Source organism: Mauremys mutica, chromosome 12, assembly GCF_020497125.1.
Source record: "Mauremys mutica isolate MM-2020 ecotype Southern chromosome 12, ASM2049712v1, whole genome shotgun sequence".
NCBI classification, from domain to species: Eukaryota; Metazoa; Chordata; order Testudines; family Geoemydidae; genus Mauremys; species Mauremys mutica.
In genome coordinates, this window is record NC_059083.1 from 64,470,243 (window position 1) to 64,488,166 (window position 17,924).

General features: G+C 39.8%; 1 protein-coding gene across 4 annotated transcripts in view; it reads left to right on the plus strand.

Annotated features, from left to right (window-relative positions):
• Window positions 1-17,924, plus strand: part of OGFOD3 (2-oxoglutarate and iron dependent oxygenase domain containing 3) — an 81,603-nt gene that overhangs the window by 48,514 nt on the left and 15,165 nt on the right. For all 4 annotated transcript variants that reach the window (XM_044981793.1, XM_044981790.1, XM_044981792.1 and 1 more), the window contains one exon: window positions 5,232-5,355. In XM_044981793.1, the coding sequence (XP_044837728.1) occupies window positions 5,232-5,355 (124 nt within the window). The remainder of the gene's footprint in view (window positions 1-5,231; window positions 5,356-17,924) is intronic.

The following is a 17,924-nucleotide window of genomic DNA, read 5'->3' on the forward strand; positions in this document are numbered from 1 at the left end:
TCCCATGTGTTATTGAAAAGTTTGGTGATTTTACTGATGATCTCATCAGCACAAACTTCCAGAATTTCCCTGTTCTTCGCCTGCAGCTTTCCCAGGTTTTCACTTTTTTAGTGCATCTTTTACAATATGAAATATTGTGCTATCTATTTCTGGGTGTTTAATTTCTTTGTCAAAGTCAACAATTTATTTTGGCTTTGGTCATTTTAACAGCTCTTGAAAGTGTTCTGCCCATCACTCATTTTTTTTCTTTTTTTTTCTTCTGTTGGTAAGGTCATTCCTTAGTTACCCTTAACAGGCCCTCTGGCTGGCGTAAACTTGCCACTTAGAACGCTGTTGAATTGATGAAGTGTCTTACAATCACCTCTTTCAGCAGCTGCCTCAGCTTCTTCGGCAGTGTTATCCATATATTTCCTCTTGTCTCTTCTCATGCTGCTTTTCACTGCTGTGTCTTTTGGGTTAAACAGATTTTTTGCTGCCGCTTTTTCTGGAGGTGTTTTTGAAGAGTGAATGTTTGCTTTGGCTTATCCCTTTCTTTTACACAGTTCCACATATCCTCACTTATCCAGACCTTAGGTTTGCATGTCTGGAAACCAACTACAGTTATTGCAGCATCTGTGATACCGTCATGCAGAAAGGATCATGACATGTCAATGTTGACTTCTTGTAGTGGATCTCAGTCCTACAGCATCTATACTCTGTTCTTTAGTTCAGTTTGAAATTGCTGCTGTAATGTCTTCTCTGTTTGCCTTTTGCTAACTTTCTTGCCTCTTTTGGGGGTTTTATTTTCTTTCAACATTGTCATCTCTGTATGGTCTGATGCCTTGGAGAGTTGCTCTAAATTTCCTTCCATTACATAGACAATCTGTCTGGTTCCTGGTGACTCCATCTGCAACATTCCAAGTTACTTGTGCGTATCTATGTGCAAATACAGTAACTCCTCACTTAACGTTGTCCCGGTTAACTCTGTTTTGTCGTTAGGTTGCTGATCAATTAGAGAACATGTTCATTTAAAGTTGCGCAAAGCTCCCTTATAATGTTGTTTGGCAGCCGCCTGCTTTGTCCACTGCTTGCAGAAAGAGCAGCCCCTTGGAGCTAACTGGTGGGGGCTTGGAACCAGGGTGGCCAGGCAGCCCCCCTATCAGCTCCCCTAAGTTCCTGTGTGGCTATCAATTGCCAGGCAGTTCCGCTGTCCCGCCCCCCACTGCTTTGTACCACTCCTGCCCTCTACCTTGGAGCTGCTCCCAGGAGTCTCCTGCTTGCTGTGTGGGAGGGGATGGGGGAGGGATGCTGATGTCAGGGTGTCCCCCGCTCCTGTACGCAGCTGCCTCCCGCCCCGCTCTTGTACCTCATCTCCACAGAGTGGGGTTGGGGGGGCATGACAGGGCTCAGGACGAAGGGAACTTGCTGGCAGTAGCTACGTCTCAGTGTGCTGATATACTTAAAAAGGCAGTGTACTTAGAGTGGAGTCAGCGTACTTAAAAGGGGCAGTGCATCTCTCTCACACTCTCACTCACACACACAATGTGTGTGTCTCTCTCTCTGCCATGCTGTGTCTCCTCTCTCCATTCGTGCTGCCTTGTAGAGTGTGAGGCTACATTAACAATAATGTGTTAACCCTTGAGGGCTCAGCCGAGTGCTAGTTCATCATTTGGCAGTAAGGCATTCCCTGGGAAATATCCCACCCGCCTCCACCCTCTGACTCCACCACCTCAACCAAGCTTCACAATCATCATTGCTGTGTACAGTATTAAATTGTTTGTTTAAAACGTATACTGTGTATACGCGCGCGCGTGTGTGTGTGTGTATTTATGTGTGTGTATAGTCTTTTGTCTGGCGAAAAAAATTTCCCTGGAACCTAACCTCTCTATTTACATTAATTCTTATGGGGAAATTGGATTCACTTAACATCGTTTTGCTTAAAGGAGCATTTTTCAGGAACATAATTACAATGTTAAGCAAGGAGTTACTGTAGTGTTCCACCCATTATGAGCGCTGACACCAGCCACAGTCCTAGAAGTCATTGGCTGTTCTGATTTTGGGAACCATGGTATGCTTGCCCATTGCTTTCACCACTCCGTTGTTGTCATTCCCAATCTTATAATCAAAGTCTCCCATTATTAAGCAGGTGTTAAGCTTGGGAATATTGTCAATCAGTTTGTAGGCAACTGCAGAATTGATCTTATTATAGCTATCTGTTGTTGTATAACATTGTATAAATATCAGTTTCATGTATTGTGTTTTGAAACCTAGCTCGAAGCAATCAGTGATTAATTGGCTCCCAATCTATTATCGATTTTTATGCTTTGGAAGTATTAATCAGTGCTGTTCCCTCTGAGTGGTAATCATTTTTCCTCCCTGACTATATTACTATTTAATTTTTGAGTTGTTTTTTTATCAGCTCCTGGCCATTGACATTTCTTCTTCCAAGGTTTTTGAGATTTGTCAACAAGATGAAAGCACTTTATTTCCTACGGTTTTGTACAGTGTGTTCCAGAGAGTTCAGTGCGGCTCTGAATGGGCTCCAGGGACTGCCTGAACAGATCTGAATGCCAATAGGGGCACAGTTGTTCATCTCTATAAGAAGGCAGTTTTTCTGCATCATAGCTGGTTTGCATTTGAATGGGGTTCTTATTTTGGGCTCAGAACCAGTTTACTGATCTATCAGTTTCCTCATATGCCATGCACCGTGTGATTGGAAAATGGATAGGGTACAAATTCAGGCCTGTTCACATTAGTCTCTGTATCTTGAAGCACAACACAAATAAAAAGTATATCCTTGCTAATGATAACAGGGAAACCTATTTCACATTACTGAAATGATCAAATTGGTGAGTAAGCAAATAAACAAAACTTAAAAAAAAATCAAGGAGGATCCATTACAAAATATCTTAATTTTGACAGTTGTAATTTAGTTTAACATATAACACTTCATAATGTGCTAATCGTATTGTCATTGAAAAAATAAAGCAGTTTTAGTAACATGAGGCCTAAATTAGCATCTGCTATTAAATCTGTCATTTTGGTATGCAAATTATAAAGGGTGTACAGATTAACATAGTGCACTTTGGCTCATGCTGAATGACTGTGCAAACTAGCTAGCAGAAATGTCTAAATGATTTTTGCTTTGCCAGATCCATATGTTTTAAGTTAAATTATTCATAAAGAACTTTTGAAAATTGATCAGTCTGTAGTTGTCAGTATGACTTTTATTAGTTGGTTTCAATTATAATAGAGTTTTTTTCATGTAATTTATTAAGCCTTTTGATATTTAATGTGAGTGGGATAATAAATGCATTTGATATTCATGGGATGTTGTGTTATTCCAGAGAGGCTGTTATAATTTAGTGTCATTCAGTGACCACTTATAAAGAGTCACCACTTCTTAATACTTATCTACCTTTGAGTGCTAGCAATCGTGAAGAACAGTAATAGAAAAAGCTATTTGCTGCTAAAGGTTATATAGACATGCTGACTTAAAAAACCCAAAAACCTCAGATTAGTATCAATGGTTAGTATCACTGGTGCAAATGCACTATTGCTGAAAAATTGGTTTTGGAGAGGACTAGCCAGGGCCTTGCTGAAAACATAGACAAATAAGGTTTTGCAATTTCTTTTTCAAGTTTATAAATTAGGAGGAGGAACTGGATATACTAACTTTGTTTGCAGTCAGAGGAATGTCTCCTTTTCAGTGTCTGAAAAAGTATAGGTAGCCACATAGCCATTTTTTTTGTAGGTTATAGGGTCAGAGTTGGTGGGGTGGGTTGAGAGAGAATGGAGGACATCACTGAGGGAGAGAGGAGCACTGCACAGTTGATTGTATACCATAATGAAAGCCCCTAAAGCCTCAGACTTGCAAGCACGGAAGAGAAAGAGTAAGTTGCACTGAACGCTGTGAAATGAGAGAGGCAGCCTTCCCATTCCTGAAGCAACCTGTGGTCTCATCTCCAGTGCAAGCAAACATGTCCTTTTAGCTGAAAGTGTCTCTGCAGTATTGGCTGCAAGGAAGACAGAATTATGGAGTGGGGATTTATTACTAGCCTGAAAAAGTTGATGAACCTTCAGGGTGTTGGGACTAAAATGTCATTAATAACATCACTTTCTTTAATGCCCTTCCACATTTCCTTGCATTTGTAATGTGGTTTAGACAAAGAGGATAAAGGGGAAAGGCTGAAATTTAAAATTTCCCTTACTCCAGATTTAGATTTTAATACAGCTTGTTTTTTCTGATGTAACTTTTCTTTTAAATCCTTAGGCTCAAAATAGCAAAATGAAGTAAATGTAAAGAAGAGCCTCATCCTCCATCTGGTATCTTAATTTTCTCCAAATCTCATTTTATTCTCTCTGTCATAGTCATTGCTCATGTATGCAACTGCTACTCGGTCAAAATTTTGGCTTTATCTGACACTGGTGCACCTATACTTTAAAAAAAAAATTGAAGTGGAAATGTCAAGACAGTTTATGGGTTTGCAAGGCATTTATTGATCTGAATAGTTCTATTTTGTTCCTCTTGAACCCAGGTATCAAGCAAAATTAGTAATGTAAAAAAAAAGAAATTGTTAAGGACAAAGTCTGAAGGGCATTTTATGACATTTAAAAGGAACAGCGTGTGATGAACTTAAAACATGTGGTCCTCAGTGCTTTGTAGAAAAACATTTTATTTCCAAAGCCATCTGTGAACTTTTTTAACAAAACAAAGTAAAAAAGAGGATCTGTTCCTCTAACAGATGTCAGTCTACTTGGAAGATCTGAATCATCAGCACATCTGAGTCCTTGTATGCTAGCAGATGAAAGGGAGGACGGGTGAGGGAGTGAAAGGTGAGTTGCCCAGATAACCCTCTTATCTGTGATTAGATAAGAGAGGAAACTAATCAGTCAGAGTTTGCGAGAATCCTTTTCATCCCCAGCCCTGCAGAGTTTTCACCTTGATACAATATCTATCTCTGTGTTTCTATACTTTTTTAACATCAGGCCAAAATGTCAGGTCAGGAGCTGGTATCCATTTTGCTAGGAGAAAAAATAGCTAGAGGAGTTAGGCTGACAGAGGTTGATAGTCTTTCTAAAGCTACTAGGAAATGAACAGTTTGTTCCCAGCTTTAGAGAGCTTTTTAGTGAATGTCTAAAATAAGATGTGAAAAACTGGAAAAGTCCCTCAGACCTATTGGATCTGGAGTTTGCGTTCTGGAGAGGCCAGACTGGAGTCAGGTAATTTAATGTGCTCTCTTTGTTCCTAGGTAACCTACGGCTCCTTTGACTATACATCTCTGCTTTATCTGTCTGACTACACTGAAGATTTTGGTGGTGGTCGATTTGTGTTCATGGATGTCGGTGCTAACAGGACTGTAGAACCCCGAGCAGGTAGGGTTCTCAGTTTACCTTCACTACATAACTCTCCATAGACCAATTCCTGTTCTCAGTTAAACCAGTGCTACCGAATTCCACAGTATGACAGGATAGAATTAAGCCTAATGTGTTCCAAGTGGGTAGTCAGTAACGTGACCTGGGACAGTGGATAGGCCACAATAATGATTAATGGATTGAAGGCAGTAAAATTCATCCTGTTTCTGGCAAAAGTTCAGTTACTTAGGAAGAAATGGTGAAATAGACTAGAAATGGCCAAGGTTTGAGTTCACCTGAGACTGGCCAGGCACATGGAATAACTGCCTGAAAAGTCACAGCCTTCCTTAAATAGGATTCACAAGATTGTCTTTCTAAAGCCTTCTCCTTTATGGCTAAGAAGTACTTTTCCCTAAGGTTGATTTCCAGTCTTCCACTCCCTAAGCCAGCTGGGGCTGGAACTGCTGTGGAGGCAATTGTTCCTGGGAAGAGGGAGCTGTGTGAATGTTCATCTCTTGCTGATCTCTGTCCAGTTAAGCAGGGGCTTGCCTGGGCTCTGAGGGTATCTGTATCCTGGCTTTGGCCACAAGAATGAGGAGAGTTGCCATGTTGTGTCTTGAGGGTGGAGTGAAGATAGGCTAAACTTGGAAATGTCAGCTGGTGCAAAATGCTGCCCACCTGTATTTTGAGAAGTATTTGCTCCAGGGACCTTGGCTGTCAGTTCATTTCTGGGTGTAATTCAAAAGTGTCAGTTTTAACAAATAAAGATTTAAATGTGTTGGATTCTGGTTAGTGTGGAGAGCAGCTCTCTCTTAACCAAATCCTGAGGTGTTGAGATCAGCTGAGATGCTCTAGTTAACATTCCTGTGATTTAATTGCAAGAGGTCCTCAACTTGGAAGCCACTTCTGTTCACCCCAAGCCTTTTAACTTCCAGGTCACACTCTAAGACCCATTTGTTCTCCCAGGCTTTTACTGGAGAGATCGGAGGAGCAGAAGGATGTGGGGGTAGTGGAAAGAGCCTTTTTTCTTAGGAGGACCAGTTTTTTGCACATTTCTCATAATAGTTTTTATACTGAATGTATGTGGCCTAGGCACTGAATGAACACATTAGTACAAACTGAATAAAGCAGGGAAAAAATAGTCTGTGAGCTTTATAAAGAATATGCATTATGTTATGGGAATGGAGGAGGTTTTTTTCCTGTAATCTGTTATTCTGTTCAGATTTGCAACAACTCAATGGATATCTTTGACACATGGAAAGCGTTCTTCAAATGTTTTTAAAACTGGCACGTAAAAGAAATGAATATATCACATAAACTGTAAGTGCTTTGGGGTGAGGACTGTCTTTTTGTTCTGCATTCATACAGCACCTAGCACAGCAGGGCCCTGGTACATGCATGGGGCTTCTAGGTGTTACCTCAATACAAATAACCAAGAATAGTGATAACAGGAATTAGGCCATTACCGTGTCTTGAGTTCCACTTAATTTTGTTTTGTGGGGATATATGGGCCTCTTTGGTGTTACTCCAATGAACTCCTAATCATTGGCAAATTAAGTATTTTGGCAAATTAATAATTTTCAGAAGTAACTGCTGATTATGGACACTTCAGCTGTAGGGTGTCTAACTTGAGGCACTTTAAAGGAGCTTGATGTTCAGAAAGTGCTGAGCGTCCACCATCTGAAAATCAGGTCCTTTGAAGTGCCTCAAACGGGGCACCTGAAAATACAGGCACCCAAAATCATCATTAACTACTTGAGAATTTAGGCCATGATGCCTAATTTGCAGATAAGTGCGCATTCAGTGGGGTGACGCCAAACATCTGTTTAGTAGGTACAGAAAAGCAAAGCTCTAAAGAATATTCTGAGCTCACAACATGCAGTCTAAGTGCATGGCCTTTTCTGATTCAGGTGAGTCTGATGCTTTGCTTCTCGCCTGAGAAAGAAATCCAATAGAAAGGCCATGAAACTGGAAGAGGGACTGTTGAAAATAATTGTGTAATTTCCAGACACGTCCCAAAGAATAGTCGGCACTGTCACTACAGCCAGTTGCCATTGGAAGTTAGTTGTTGGGCATTAGGTGGGTTAGCTAGATTGTGTTGGATGTAAAGTCATTTGTCATAGGGTCTGTCTTTTCTGTGTTAAGTACAGCAATATTAACATTTATGGTGCTACATAAATTATCATTACCAATAAGTGATTTGGAGAATCCTGAGTGAAAAGGAGAAGGGGTTGGGAAATTTGAGGTGAAGCACAATGTAAAAGCACAATGTAAAATGCTGTCTTGCTGTGGAGCGCTAAGATTCCTCCAAGGACCCAGAGCTGTGCAGGGAAGACCTCCCTCTCAAACTCTGGCAGGTCTAGGACCCAGATAGTGCCTTTCTCTCTCTCTCTTCCCCAACCCCTCCCCATTGTGTGGCCTTAGGTAAATCTGCAGAGAGGAGCCATCCAGAGGCTTCAGACTGTAGGATCAGAAGCAGCCAAAGCAGAGACCTTTGGTCCTCTGGACATTCAGAGAACTTTCTACCATTTTGACTGGACTTTCTCTGCCCTGTGTTGATTGGCTGTTTGCTCCAACCCTCCCCTTTCCTTAGAAGTCTCTTCACTTTAGCTTCACTCACGCCACACCTGTCTTTCTTATCTGCTTCTCTCTGCCCTGTCCCCCTCACCCCTTCCTCTTTCATTGTCCCCTCTCCCTTCCCTTTTCTTTCCATGTAGCTTATCCCCTTCTAACTACCTCCCCCCAACTTGTGCAAGTAACATGATGTTTGCTGCCACATCACATTGTTCACCCCTGTATGCCCTTTCCCCCACCCTGTGTCTGTCTTGTATATTTAGATTGTAAACTCTTTGGGACGGGGACCAGCTATTACCGGTGCTTGTACAGTGCCTAGCACAATGGAGTTGGCTCTTAGGCACTACTGTAATTAATAATGTTGGTAAAATATAACTTGCATGAGAAGGTCCTTTTGATTAACCAAGAAGAAATAACTCTAGAGGACTTTTCTATCATGGAAGCAAGCTGTGTTATAGTTTTCACTTTCAGAATGCTTCTCTGCTCTTCACACTTGTTCTCTGACCCCTGCTGTTTAGGGAGAAAAAAATAACTGTTATATGAAATTTCTGTCAATAAGTTTTGCTTAATTCTCATTTTTATCAGAAACTGTTTTCCAGTGGTCCCTGACTCCTTGCCAGCTAACTTAGCTGTGTCATAGCTTGAATATCATTCTGAGTGTAGAAAACATTTATCTTTCTTATTGTTGCAGTTTTCGTATGCAGCGCAGGAAAACCAATACCATGTGCTGAAATAAGTGCTTAAGTTTCTTCTCAGACAATAATTTGTCTGAGTGTCAAAGATTACAGTACAAAATTGATGAAATAGAACAAAAAACTACTCATTTGAAGGGAGATAGTAAATGAACAATAAACCATTGTAGGATTTCTGTTGGGTAGAAATGCTGCAAGGACACACTTCACTATTGCCTCTTGAATGTTTTTCATAGGACTGAAAGTGGAGTATAATTCCTGGGTGAGTGAATGCACTAGTTTCTCAGTGACATGGCAAACTACAGTTGGAGACTAATTTTTAAACCACTTTCTATCATCTCCCAACATGTTACTTGTATTCAAGTATATGCAAATATATAAAAGTTTCCTTTTCTCACAAATTAAATAGGATGGATGGGAGAGAGAGCGCAATACGGACCATCTTAAAGATATTAGCATCACTACAATGCTGACTAGTTTAACTCTTAAAAAACATCTCTCATGTTATTTAATATTACCTTTATGCCCCATACTCATATTTTATATAGCTGATCACCTAATTAAAGGAGTTAAAATCCCTTCTTAATATAGAGGCCCTTGAGCTGAATGTATTATATATGCAAAACAAGTCATTATATTATTTCACCAATTCACATGTACAGACTTTTGGCAAATTGCCAGCAGACTCTGCTGTATGGAAGGAACCCATTTTTCCTAGCTAGCTTGGATGCAATCAAAATAATGTGTGCGTGTACTCATGTCTTTCGGTTTAATTTGAGACCCTGCTGTAAGTACCTTACCAGTGAGAGAACTCCCCGATAGAATGACATTGCATTTGGGGCTGAAATGAAGAGCATTAGAACAGCTGAAAGGTAATGACTATTGCTCCCAAATAATGTGCTTTTCATCCTTCTCATCTCCAAAATCAATACCTTGGAGTTTTTCTCAAATATTCTGTCTGTTTGCTCCATCTTCTCCCCCTCCAACACCAGCCCAGTCAACTTTAGTCTTCCTGAATGCAGTTCCCATTTCACAGCAGTTCAGCCTGTTCTGCTTTCATTAAAGAGTTTTTGTTGCATAGGACCTGTCTGTTCCGGGCAGCAATGTGCGCTATAGGGGTGTGAATTCTAAAGCACCCCCACCTCTTGTGCACTGACTGGCCTATGTAGATTCAGTCTGTCTGGCTTCCTTTTCTACTCTTCCTGGAAGCTGCCAGCTTTTGCTTTCTGGGATTTGTTTATAAGTCAAAATTCTCATCAGTGGCTAGTTACGTTTAAAAGAAGATATTGACTGGCACCAACAAGGTTGACTGCAGTTGTAACTGGAAACTCTTAGGGTTCTGTCTGGATTATATTGTTCATAATGCGCTTTAAAAATAAATGTTTTTCACCAAATTAAAATAATTTTAATAATAATAAATAAAATCAGTTCCAATACATCTTTGCATTTCTCAGTAGATTACTCTTTCATGGGAAAGAAAAAGCAGAACCCCGTTTCAAGCAGTAATGATCAGAACGCTATAAAATCAGCATATCCCAGATGCATTCTTTTTTGCCTGTTGTTAGTACCAATTACAGCTACAACTATTAAATACTTGAGTTATTTTTTATGCCAGTAAAAGTTAGTGGGGTTTGTATAAACTGGTAATCTTTTTCTTAAAATAAGGTAGTCAAAATTGGAGCGAAATGCAGAATTCCAAGAAGAATATTAGTAGAAGCTGCATAGTTCTTGAAAGAAATTCCTGAGTTGAAAAATATGAAACAAGAAGACTTTGATTATCCTTTTCCCAAAGTTGAAACTGTACCTCTGTTGTTAGAACACTTAATCTAAACTATCATAGACTTGAGATGAGGATAGTTTTACTCAAGAGAAGGACCTAAATGCAGCAGCAATTAAAATCTGATTCTCCAAAGCAGTATTCCTCTGTAGTTGAGGCTCCATGAACACTGTGACAAGCCCACCTGGCTTCTGTGGCTCTCTGTTGCAGGAGACTGGAAATGCCAGAGTAGATTTAGAGACATTAAAAATGAATAATTAAGACAATACAGAATTTCTTGTGGTCGGGGGGGTTGATATTAAATTCAGTGTAGTTTACACTGGTACTAAGTTTTCAGTGTGCTGATAGCACACAACTGCAATGTAGACATGTCAAAGGAAAAATTATAGATTTCTTGTGGGAGCTTGAACTCCTGCTCCACTATATTCTGCCCTCCTGCCTGCCCCTGTGGATAATCACACTAGCTGGATGTATTTGCTAAAATGGTCATCAGTGAAATAGTTAAGTGTTGGCATTGGAAGTGTCATTAGTTTTCAGAGTTAACTGCCCACTAAAGAAGTTTGGGACAATTTGCACTCGCTTTGATTTATTCTCAGTTCACATTTGGAAGGTTTTGTTCGCAACAGTAAGGGAAGAGCTTACATTATGCTGCACAGTTCTCTTTAAGATTTGCTTCTGTGTCAAATATTATGGTCATAGAATGGTGGAATATAGCAGGGCCACTGCATTAGTCTGGGATACTTCTGGGAGATCATCAAACTTTGATTAATATAAAAGTAACTGGAATAGATGTGGTGAAGTCAAGTTCCTTCTAAGTTCAAGTTCTATATATTTGATACTTTACAAGTTTAAAAGAAAAGCTTTATTTTCTTCAAACATTAAGGGGGAAAAAATCAGTGTATCAGAGGCAGGGACCTTGAAGATCCTGAAGCAAATGAAAACTAATAGCACAGACAGGCAGTGCTGATTATTGGCAAAAAGATGTCCTTGTTACTTCTCGGAGTTGCCAGAACTCTCGCCCCCCTCTCTCCTCATGAGTTTGCTTCTATTAATTCGAGGGGTCTGGGTATTAAAACCAAGAGAACTTTAAAGTATGAAAACTAATTAGCCAAGGGCAATAGCAAGAGCAACTAAGATTAGGTTCAAGCTACATTGGCCAAATCGAAAAAGCGTGCAATGATTTTTGTTTGTGTGTTTTAAAAATGATAAATTTGCGAAGACTGAAGGGGTAGAAGGCTAAATCCCAGTTAACTAGCAGTGAGAGAAAAATAATTTAAAAGAATCAGATGCAGTCCATACTTCTAAACAGGGTTCTTTTACTACGCCCTTACTGCATTGCCTGAATGTCTTTTTTCCATGATAGCCTGATCCAGACTTCTTCCTCCTTGTAACTTACTTATTTTATATTCTGCAGAGGGTTCTCAGCATGCCCTGCTCTTAAAGGGATAGCATCCTACCACATATTGTTTTTTGAGGGGGCGTATAGTATATGTCTAGAAAATGCCAGAGGCATTAATTCAATCAGCAAGACTTCAGTTCTCTCTTTATGTTGCCACTGTGGAGTCCAGGCAAACGAAAAACCTGCAACTTTTGAGGAATGGGTTTGGGGTGGGAGAGATCTTTATCATGACAAAGTTGGAACAATTTCCATTCCGTGATTCCGTGCAGGGAAATGCAAAAATAACTTCAGTGGAGCTGTTATGGTGATTAAACACAAAATTCAGGAAGACCATAATGTGCCTATTGAACACCGGGACAGACAGTGATTCTGATTTCTTGCAATATTTGATGTTTTTTCTTGAACTCGCAGCTCCTAGAGTCATGTAGATGACATGAGTGTATCAGAGTTTAACTTTTATTTTTTAAAGTAAGTGTCTAGCCTTCGTGGCTGTGAAGAAAAGCTTGAAAACATGAACCCTAAATGCTCAAAAGCCAGAAAGCAAATGAAAAAGATCCCCAAATGAATATTTTTGAAAAATCTCATGATTTTTGAATCTTGGAGTTGGCAGTACTGCAGACAGGGACAAGGACTGACATTTTGAGACATGATTGCTGTTCAAGTCCTGTGATCGTGTCATGCTATAGTAACGACTGAAATAGACCCTCCATTCTAAACTTTTGTTTTTATCTGCTTAGAAACAACATTTCCTTTAACCTGAACTGTGCCGTGCTTGTTCTCAACTCACAGTTGATTTTGTTTTTTAAATGGGTGGAAGAATGTGAGGAAGAAAACTTTTGTGTTTAGATTGTGGAACAAATATTTCATGCTTTAAAAATGTGTCCAGATGCATTTTTTGTGACTGGATAACTCAGAAACCAGATTCATTTTGGACTGTCAAATTTTACCTGTGCAATATGGAGCCCTCTTTGGAAAAAGTAGGGTTTTATAAGTCTGAGAAAGTTTGAGTTATTTAGAAATCCTGTATAGCTTAAGAGCACAACATTCATTATTCATATTGAAATAACTGTGCTTCAAGGCCCTGATTTGTCAGTCTTTCCTGCTCAGGAAAGCACTTAAGCACATGCATGAGTTTAGGCAAGTGCTGAAGTGCTTTTCTGAATTGGGGCCCAAGAATGGCCTTCTGGATCTCTCTGTGATTTTGAATATGTAAGTACACATCTTGAAATAAATGTGGCTGTCTTTATTGCAGTGGTTAGACATCACTTGACTGTCCAGTGACACATTCACAGAAGTGTATTATAGTTTTTCAAAGTGAGATCTTAGCTGTGCATTATTGGGTGTATTTTTTGTTAACTTATTAAAAAAACAAATCAAGGAAATTCACTACTAAAGACTACAAGAATGGAACGCTACGATGGAAAATCTAAACACACACAAGCCAAGAATTTTCAGATTTAAAGTTCCCACAGCAACAGTAAGGCAGCCACGATGATGATACTTAAAGCATAAATTTCGTAATTCCGAGTATTATATTACATACGCACAGCATGGTGAAGTTAATGATGCCATAGGAACTCATTTTTTAATTTAACATTTAATCTCAAGTTTGTAGTTGCTTTGATGTTTCTTTACATTGTATATATGAAGTTGGAAGATGCCTTGTAGTTTGGTATGCAAGGGAATTAATTTTAATCAGCTTCTTGCAGTAGGCCTAGGTCATCTCAGTCTGGTGGTAGATCACCAACCGTGAAAGCTACGAAAGCCATGAGATACATGGCAGCTATCGAAGTCCAATATCATAGTAAATGCATGGGGACATTAGCTGCTACAGTAATTCCCAGCTGACCAGCACTGCAATGCATAGACCTGGCATATAGCTGAGGTCGGCACTGCTCACAAAACTGTAAGTCACTGCAAAGATGACTGGTGAGATGATTGCATAAAAATTGTAGAAAAAAGGTATGAAGAAGTAACATGTAGCAACATCATGAAAAAAATACATTGAAGCAAATTTGTACAGCAGCTGGGTTTTTTTCTTTTTCCCATTGTAGAGCTCTGAGGATTTTCTTTTTCCTTTCTCTTTTTTGTGTTTTCTCGAGAAGGAGAACATTCTTCTAGACCTTAGTTTCTTACTGTAGTAATCCTTAATGCTGGGTTAGTGGTGTCATTAAATGAGCTAGTCTTTTAATTAGACCCATAATGTGATGGATACCTGGAAGCTGCAGCTGAGAGCTGCAAACTGGCATGCTGCTTTTTTGAACCATGTTGCAAAGTCATTATTCAGGCCTTTAACAGTGATCCTACCAGTGGACCTGCTGAAGGGAGAGTGGAAGAATAAACATTTCTCTTAGAGATTAAATGGTTAATATTTTTATAATCCATTACAATCAGGCATATAAATTAGTTTCCTAGAGTTACACATATTAATTAATAGAGGTGTCTGCTGATAATGGATGTCCGGTTAAACTTCCATGATGACCCCTATGGTGTCTGCCTGGAGATTAGCATTTCATCATTGTCTGAAGAAGAAAATGCATAACAGAAATGAGGAAAGCATCTGGGGGTAATTAAGGTATCACAAAAAGAACAGGAGTACTTGTGGCACAAGAACTCCTGTTCTTTTTGCGGATACAGACTAACACGGCTGCTACTCTGAAACCTAAGGTATCACAGATTCTCTTAAATGAAGCCAGCTTGATTGCAGGGATGACACCTAGATGAAATTCTATCCTGAGAAGGAGGAGGAATGTATACACATACATCCCTAGCTTCAGTAAAGTAACTGAGCAGATTCTTTTGGTATTTAAAGTGCTTTCTGACCTTCGACACTCTTGCACTCTTCCTGACATCACCTCTGCTGTCAGTAATTAGGGTTTAATCATAAACCTTATTCTTTTTAATCAGGTTCTTGTTTCAGAGCATTATTCTTAGTAATCACTTATTTCTTTTCAGCATCAGGAGAGTTTACACTGCTTGATCAGGAGCAGAATGCAAGCTTGATGGTTCATTAAAATAAGAGCTCCCACTAAAGACCTTCAATGTTAGTCATTTTATCTGTTCACATCGAAGACTTAGGGTTCGTCTACACAGGGATTTTGAACTGGTTCAGGTTGAGTTAATCTGCGTCATGTGTATGCTAGCATTTGAGAAGCAAGGCATCATAATGCATTAACGCAGCTCTTATTGCAAACTCTGGTGTTCTCTTGCAAAATGAACCAAGTATGCTGAGAATTGAATTTGTTTTGTTGTTCGTGTGCATGCAACAGTTGCATATCACTTTTGCATGCCTCCAATGGCATGTCCAATTCAATAAAACTTTATTTTTGATTTGCTATATTACTGTTTGTTGTCCAGTAATAAAAACAGTTTGAAATTCATCCATTTGAACTCAACATTGCATTGAAGCCAGAACTCTCTCCCATAAAGATGAAACAATTGATGGAGTTTAAAAAAAGTACATAGGCAAGGTCCCATTTCCTACACCTATAGTCTGTACTACACAGCTCACCATGATCCCAAACACCCCTTTCTTTATAAATTCTGCAACCTGGTGTGGAGAGCAAATGATAGGCACATGAAGGATTGCTGCAAGGAGCCAGCTGTAAGTGCATCTTTCCACAAAAACTCAGGGCACCCCCCAAGGCATCTCCAAAAAGAGGGAGAGAGGAAGTGGCCCGCATAAGGGGTTGGTGATGCACAGCAGCAGGGATATGGTAAGAAGTATGGCAACGGGGTAGATTGGGAGAGACACAGTGGGGGGGGACAGCCCTGGGGTTGGGGCACCAGGATCTGGATGAGAAGAAGGGATCAGGGGAGAGGTAGTAGAGTAGGGTGACCAGATTGCAAGTGTGAAAAATCGGGACCGAGGGTGGGGGGTAATAGGAGCCTATATACGAAAAAGATCCAAAAATCATGACTGTCCCTATAAAATCGGGACATCTGGTCACCCTATAGTAGAGTGAAGAGGTCTTGATGAGATGCAAAGAGGGCAGTTTTCATTTGTAGGTGACCCATTAAACTGTCAGCCTTCCTTTGGGAATTAAAATGTGAAGTATGAACTGCTGATATTTTGAGCAGCCAACTGCGGTGATAGAAAAAGACAGACAGGGAGGGGGTCTGCTGAATCTAAAAAAGCATGTATATGCTTAGTGATAAATGGACAGCTTAATTACTTCTGTACTTAAAAACTGTAATTTAAAAAAGTTTGAAAAGCTTGTGCATTTAAAGTTAAAACGTTTGCATGAAAGTAATAATAATAATTTAGAGAATTACAGGCCAGCTGTGAAAGAGGTCAGCAGGTCAATCACCAATTTTACTAATAAAGATCTAGTAATTTCTGGGTCTAGAAAATGAATTCAGAGCAATAATTTTAACTAATAATTATTCAGTATCTATGGTAATTTTAGTCGTCTCTGGGCATTAATTTCTCCAGTGCGTGACAGATTTTTCAGCTATCTCTGAGGGGGAAAAGAGTAAGAGATGTCCCTGCCACAATAGCTCTGATGATGAGGCATTAACATTGGGCATCTGGCCAGGAGGAATTGCCTGCTTCTGTTTTTTGTTACTAAGCTGTAGTCAGTCCCTTTAGTGTGTGCAACTCTGATGTTTGCAAGACCAAGATTAGGCAACATTTTCCAAAACACCTCAACCTCAAAGTGACTGTGATGAATTCAGATCCTATTCTTGCATCAGTCTTTCTGTGAGAAATCAGACTTGCATTGGTGAGCAGCATAGCATTTTCTTACACTGGTGAAGCAACTTGTTGCTTTGTTGTATTATGTCAGTCTAATCAGGATTTAGGGTACCATGAGAGTTAACCTAGTGATGCAGATGTTTATTGGTTTGTGTCCTGTTTCTTTTTTCATGTTTGCCATTATATTAAGTTATAAAAGGCAGAGCCAGCTATGATTCTACAAAAGGAATTCATGTTTCCTATTTCTATAATATGGAGGGTGTGTGTTTTAATTGTGTGGCTTTCATATTAATAAAAATGAAGAGTCAGTGGCCTGGGATGTTGCTAGATGCAAAGTGCTGCTCAAGTTTCCCTTCTATGCAAACTTAACCAAAGAACCTCAGTTTTGTCCTGTAGTATGCCTGCTAGCCTGAGCCTTTCTTAGGCACACTGCCAGTGGTACCAAATTGTCACAAAAGCCACCACGTAATTTGACCCAAAGAGAAATATTCACTATGCACCATCAAACTCCTTTTCATTCATTGTATAAACTAGCATTTGACCCTAGGGACCAAATTGTGCTTTGGCCTGATCACTGTGTAACACCACTGACTTCACTAAGTCTTTGCTGTAAGTAAGGATAGAGGTTACCCCCAGCTCTCTGCCAGTGCCCTTGCTCCCTCCTCTCCTGCACCTTAGCCTGCAAATTAGCAGAACACCTACCAGTCTGTTCTAGCATCCAGAGACAGTTGTTAAACTTAGCTCATGCCTGAGCTGAATTCAGATTAGTAGTATAAAATAAGAATTGAGAGCTGGGAAGTCCATAGGGAGTGCACACCACCAACTCTGCAGCTGGTTGTAGAATGCTACATTGCTATGAGAAGACACCTCAGGAGCGCTTGCTTTCAAGTCAAAGTGTCAAAGAAATTCCAGAAAAGCAGTTGCAAGGAGTCTGACTGGCACATCTGTAGGGTCCAGTACTGCATCTACAGAGCTTGGGCTCTGTGCCATATTGCCTGTACATAGAACCACACATGTTCTATGGTTCTGCAGCCCTGGAATTCATCCATTGCCAGAGAATCTCAGCAGTCATTTCAAAAAATAAGTTTCCAGTCCTTATGACTGCGAAAGCAACCTTGAAAATATAAAGAAAGCATAGTCTGGTACAGCAATAGAGGTTGTCTGAGTTTGCAGACAGCCTGAAAGTATGGACTTGAGAAGTATGGCTTCCACCATTCATCACAGTCAAGGCCCTTGTGGATACTGCATTTCCAAGGGACTCTCATAAAACAATCCCTATTTCATGTTATATTTACGTATTTAATAAAAGTCGTCTTGTGTTACAGCAAATATTTTGATCCAATTGTTTCCCTTGGGATACAATGTTTCTTGACATTTTATATGAGAATGAATTTGCAATTAATCTTAAACTGATGACAAGGACAATAACCAAATAATTTTGTTCCATTTCTC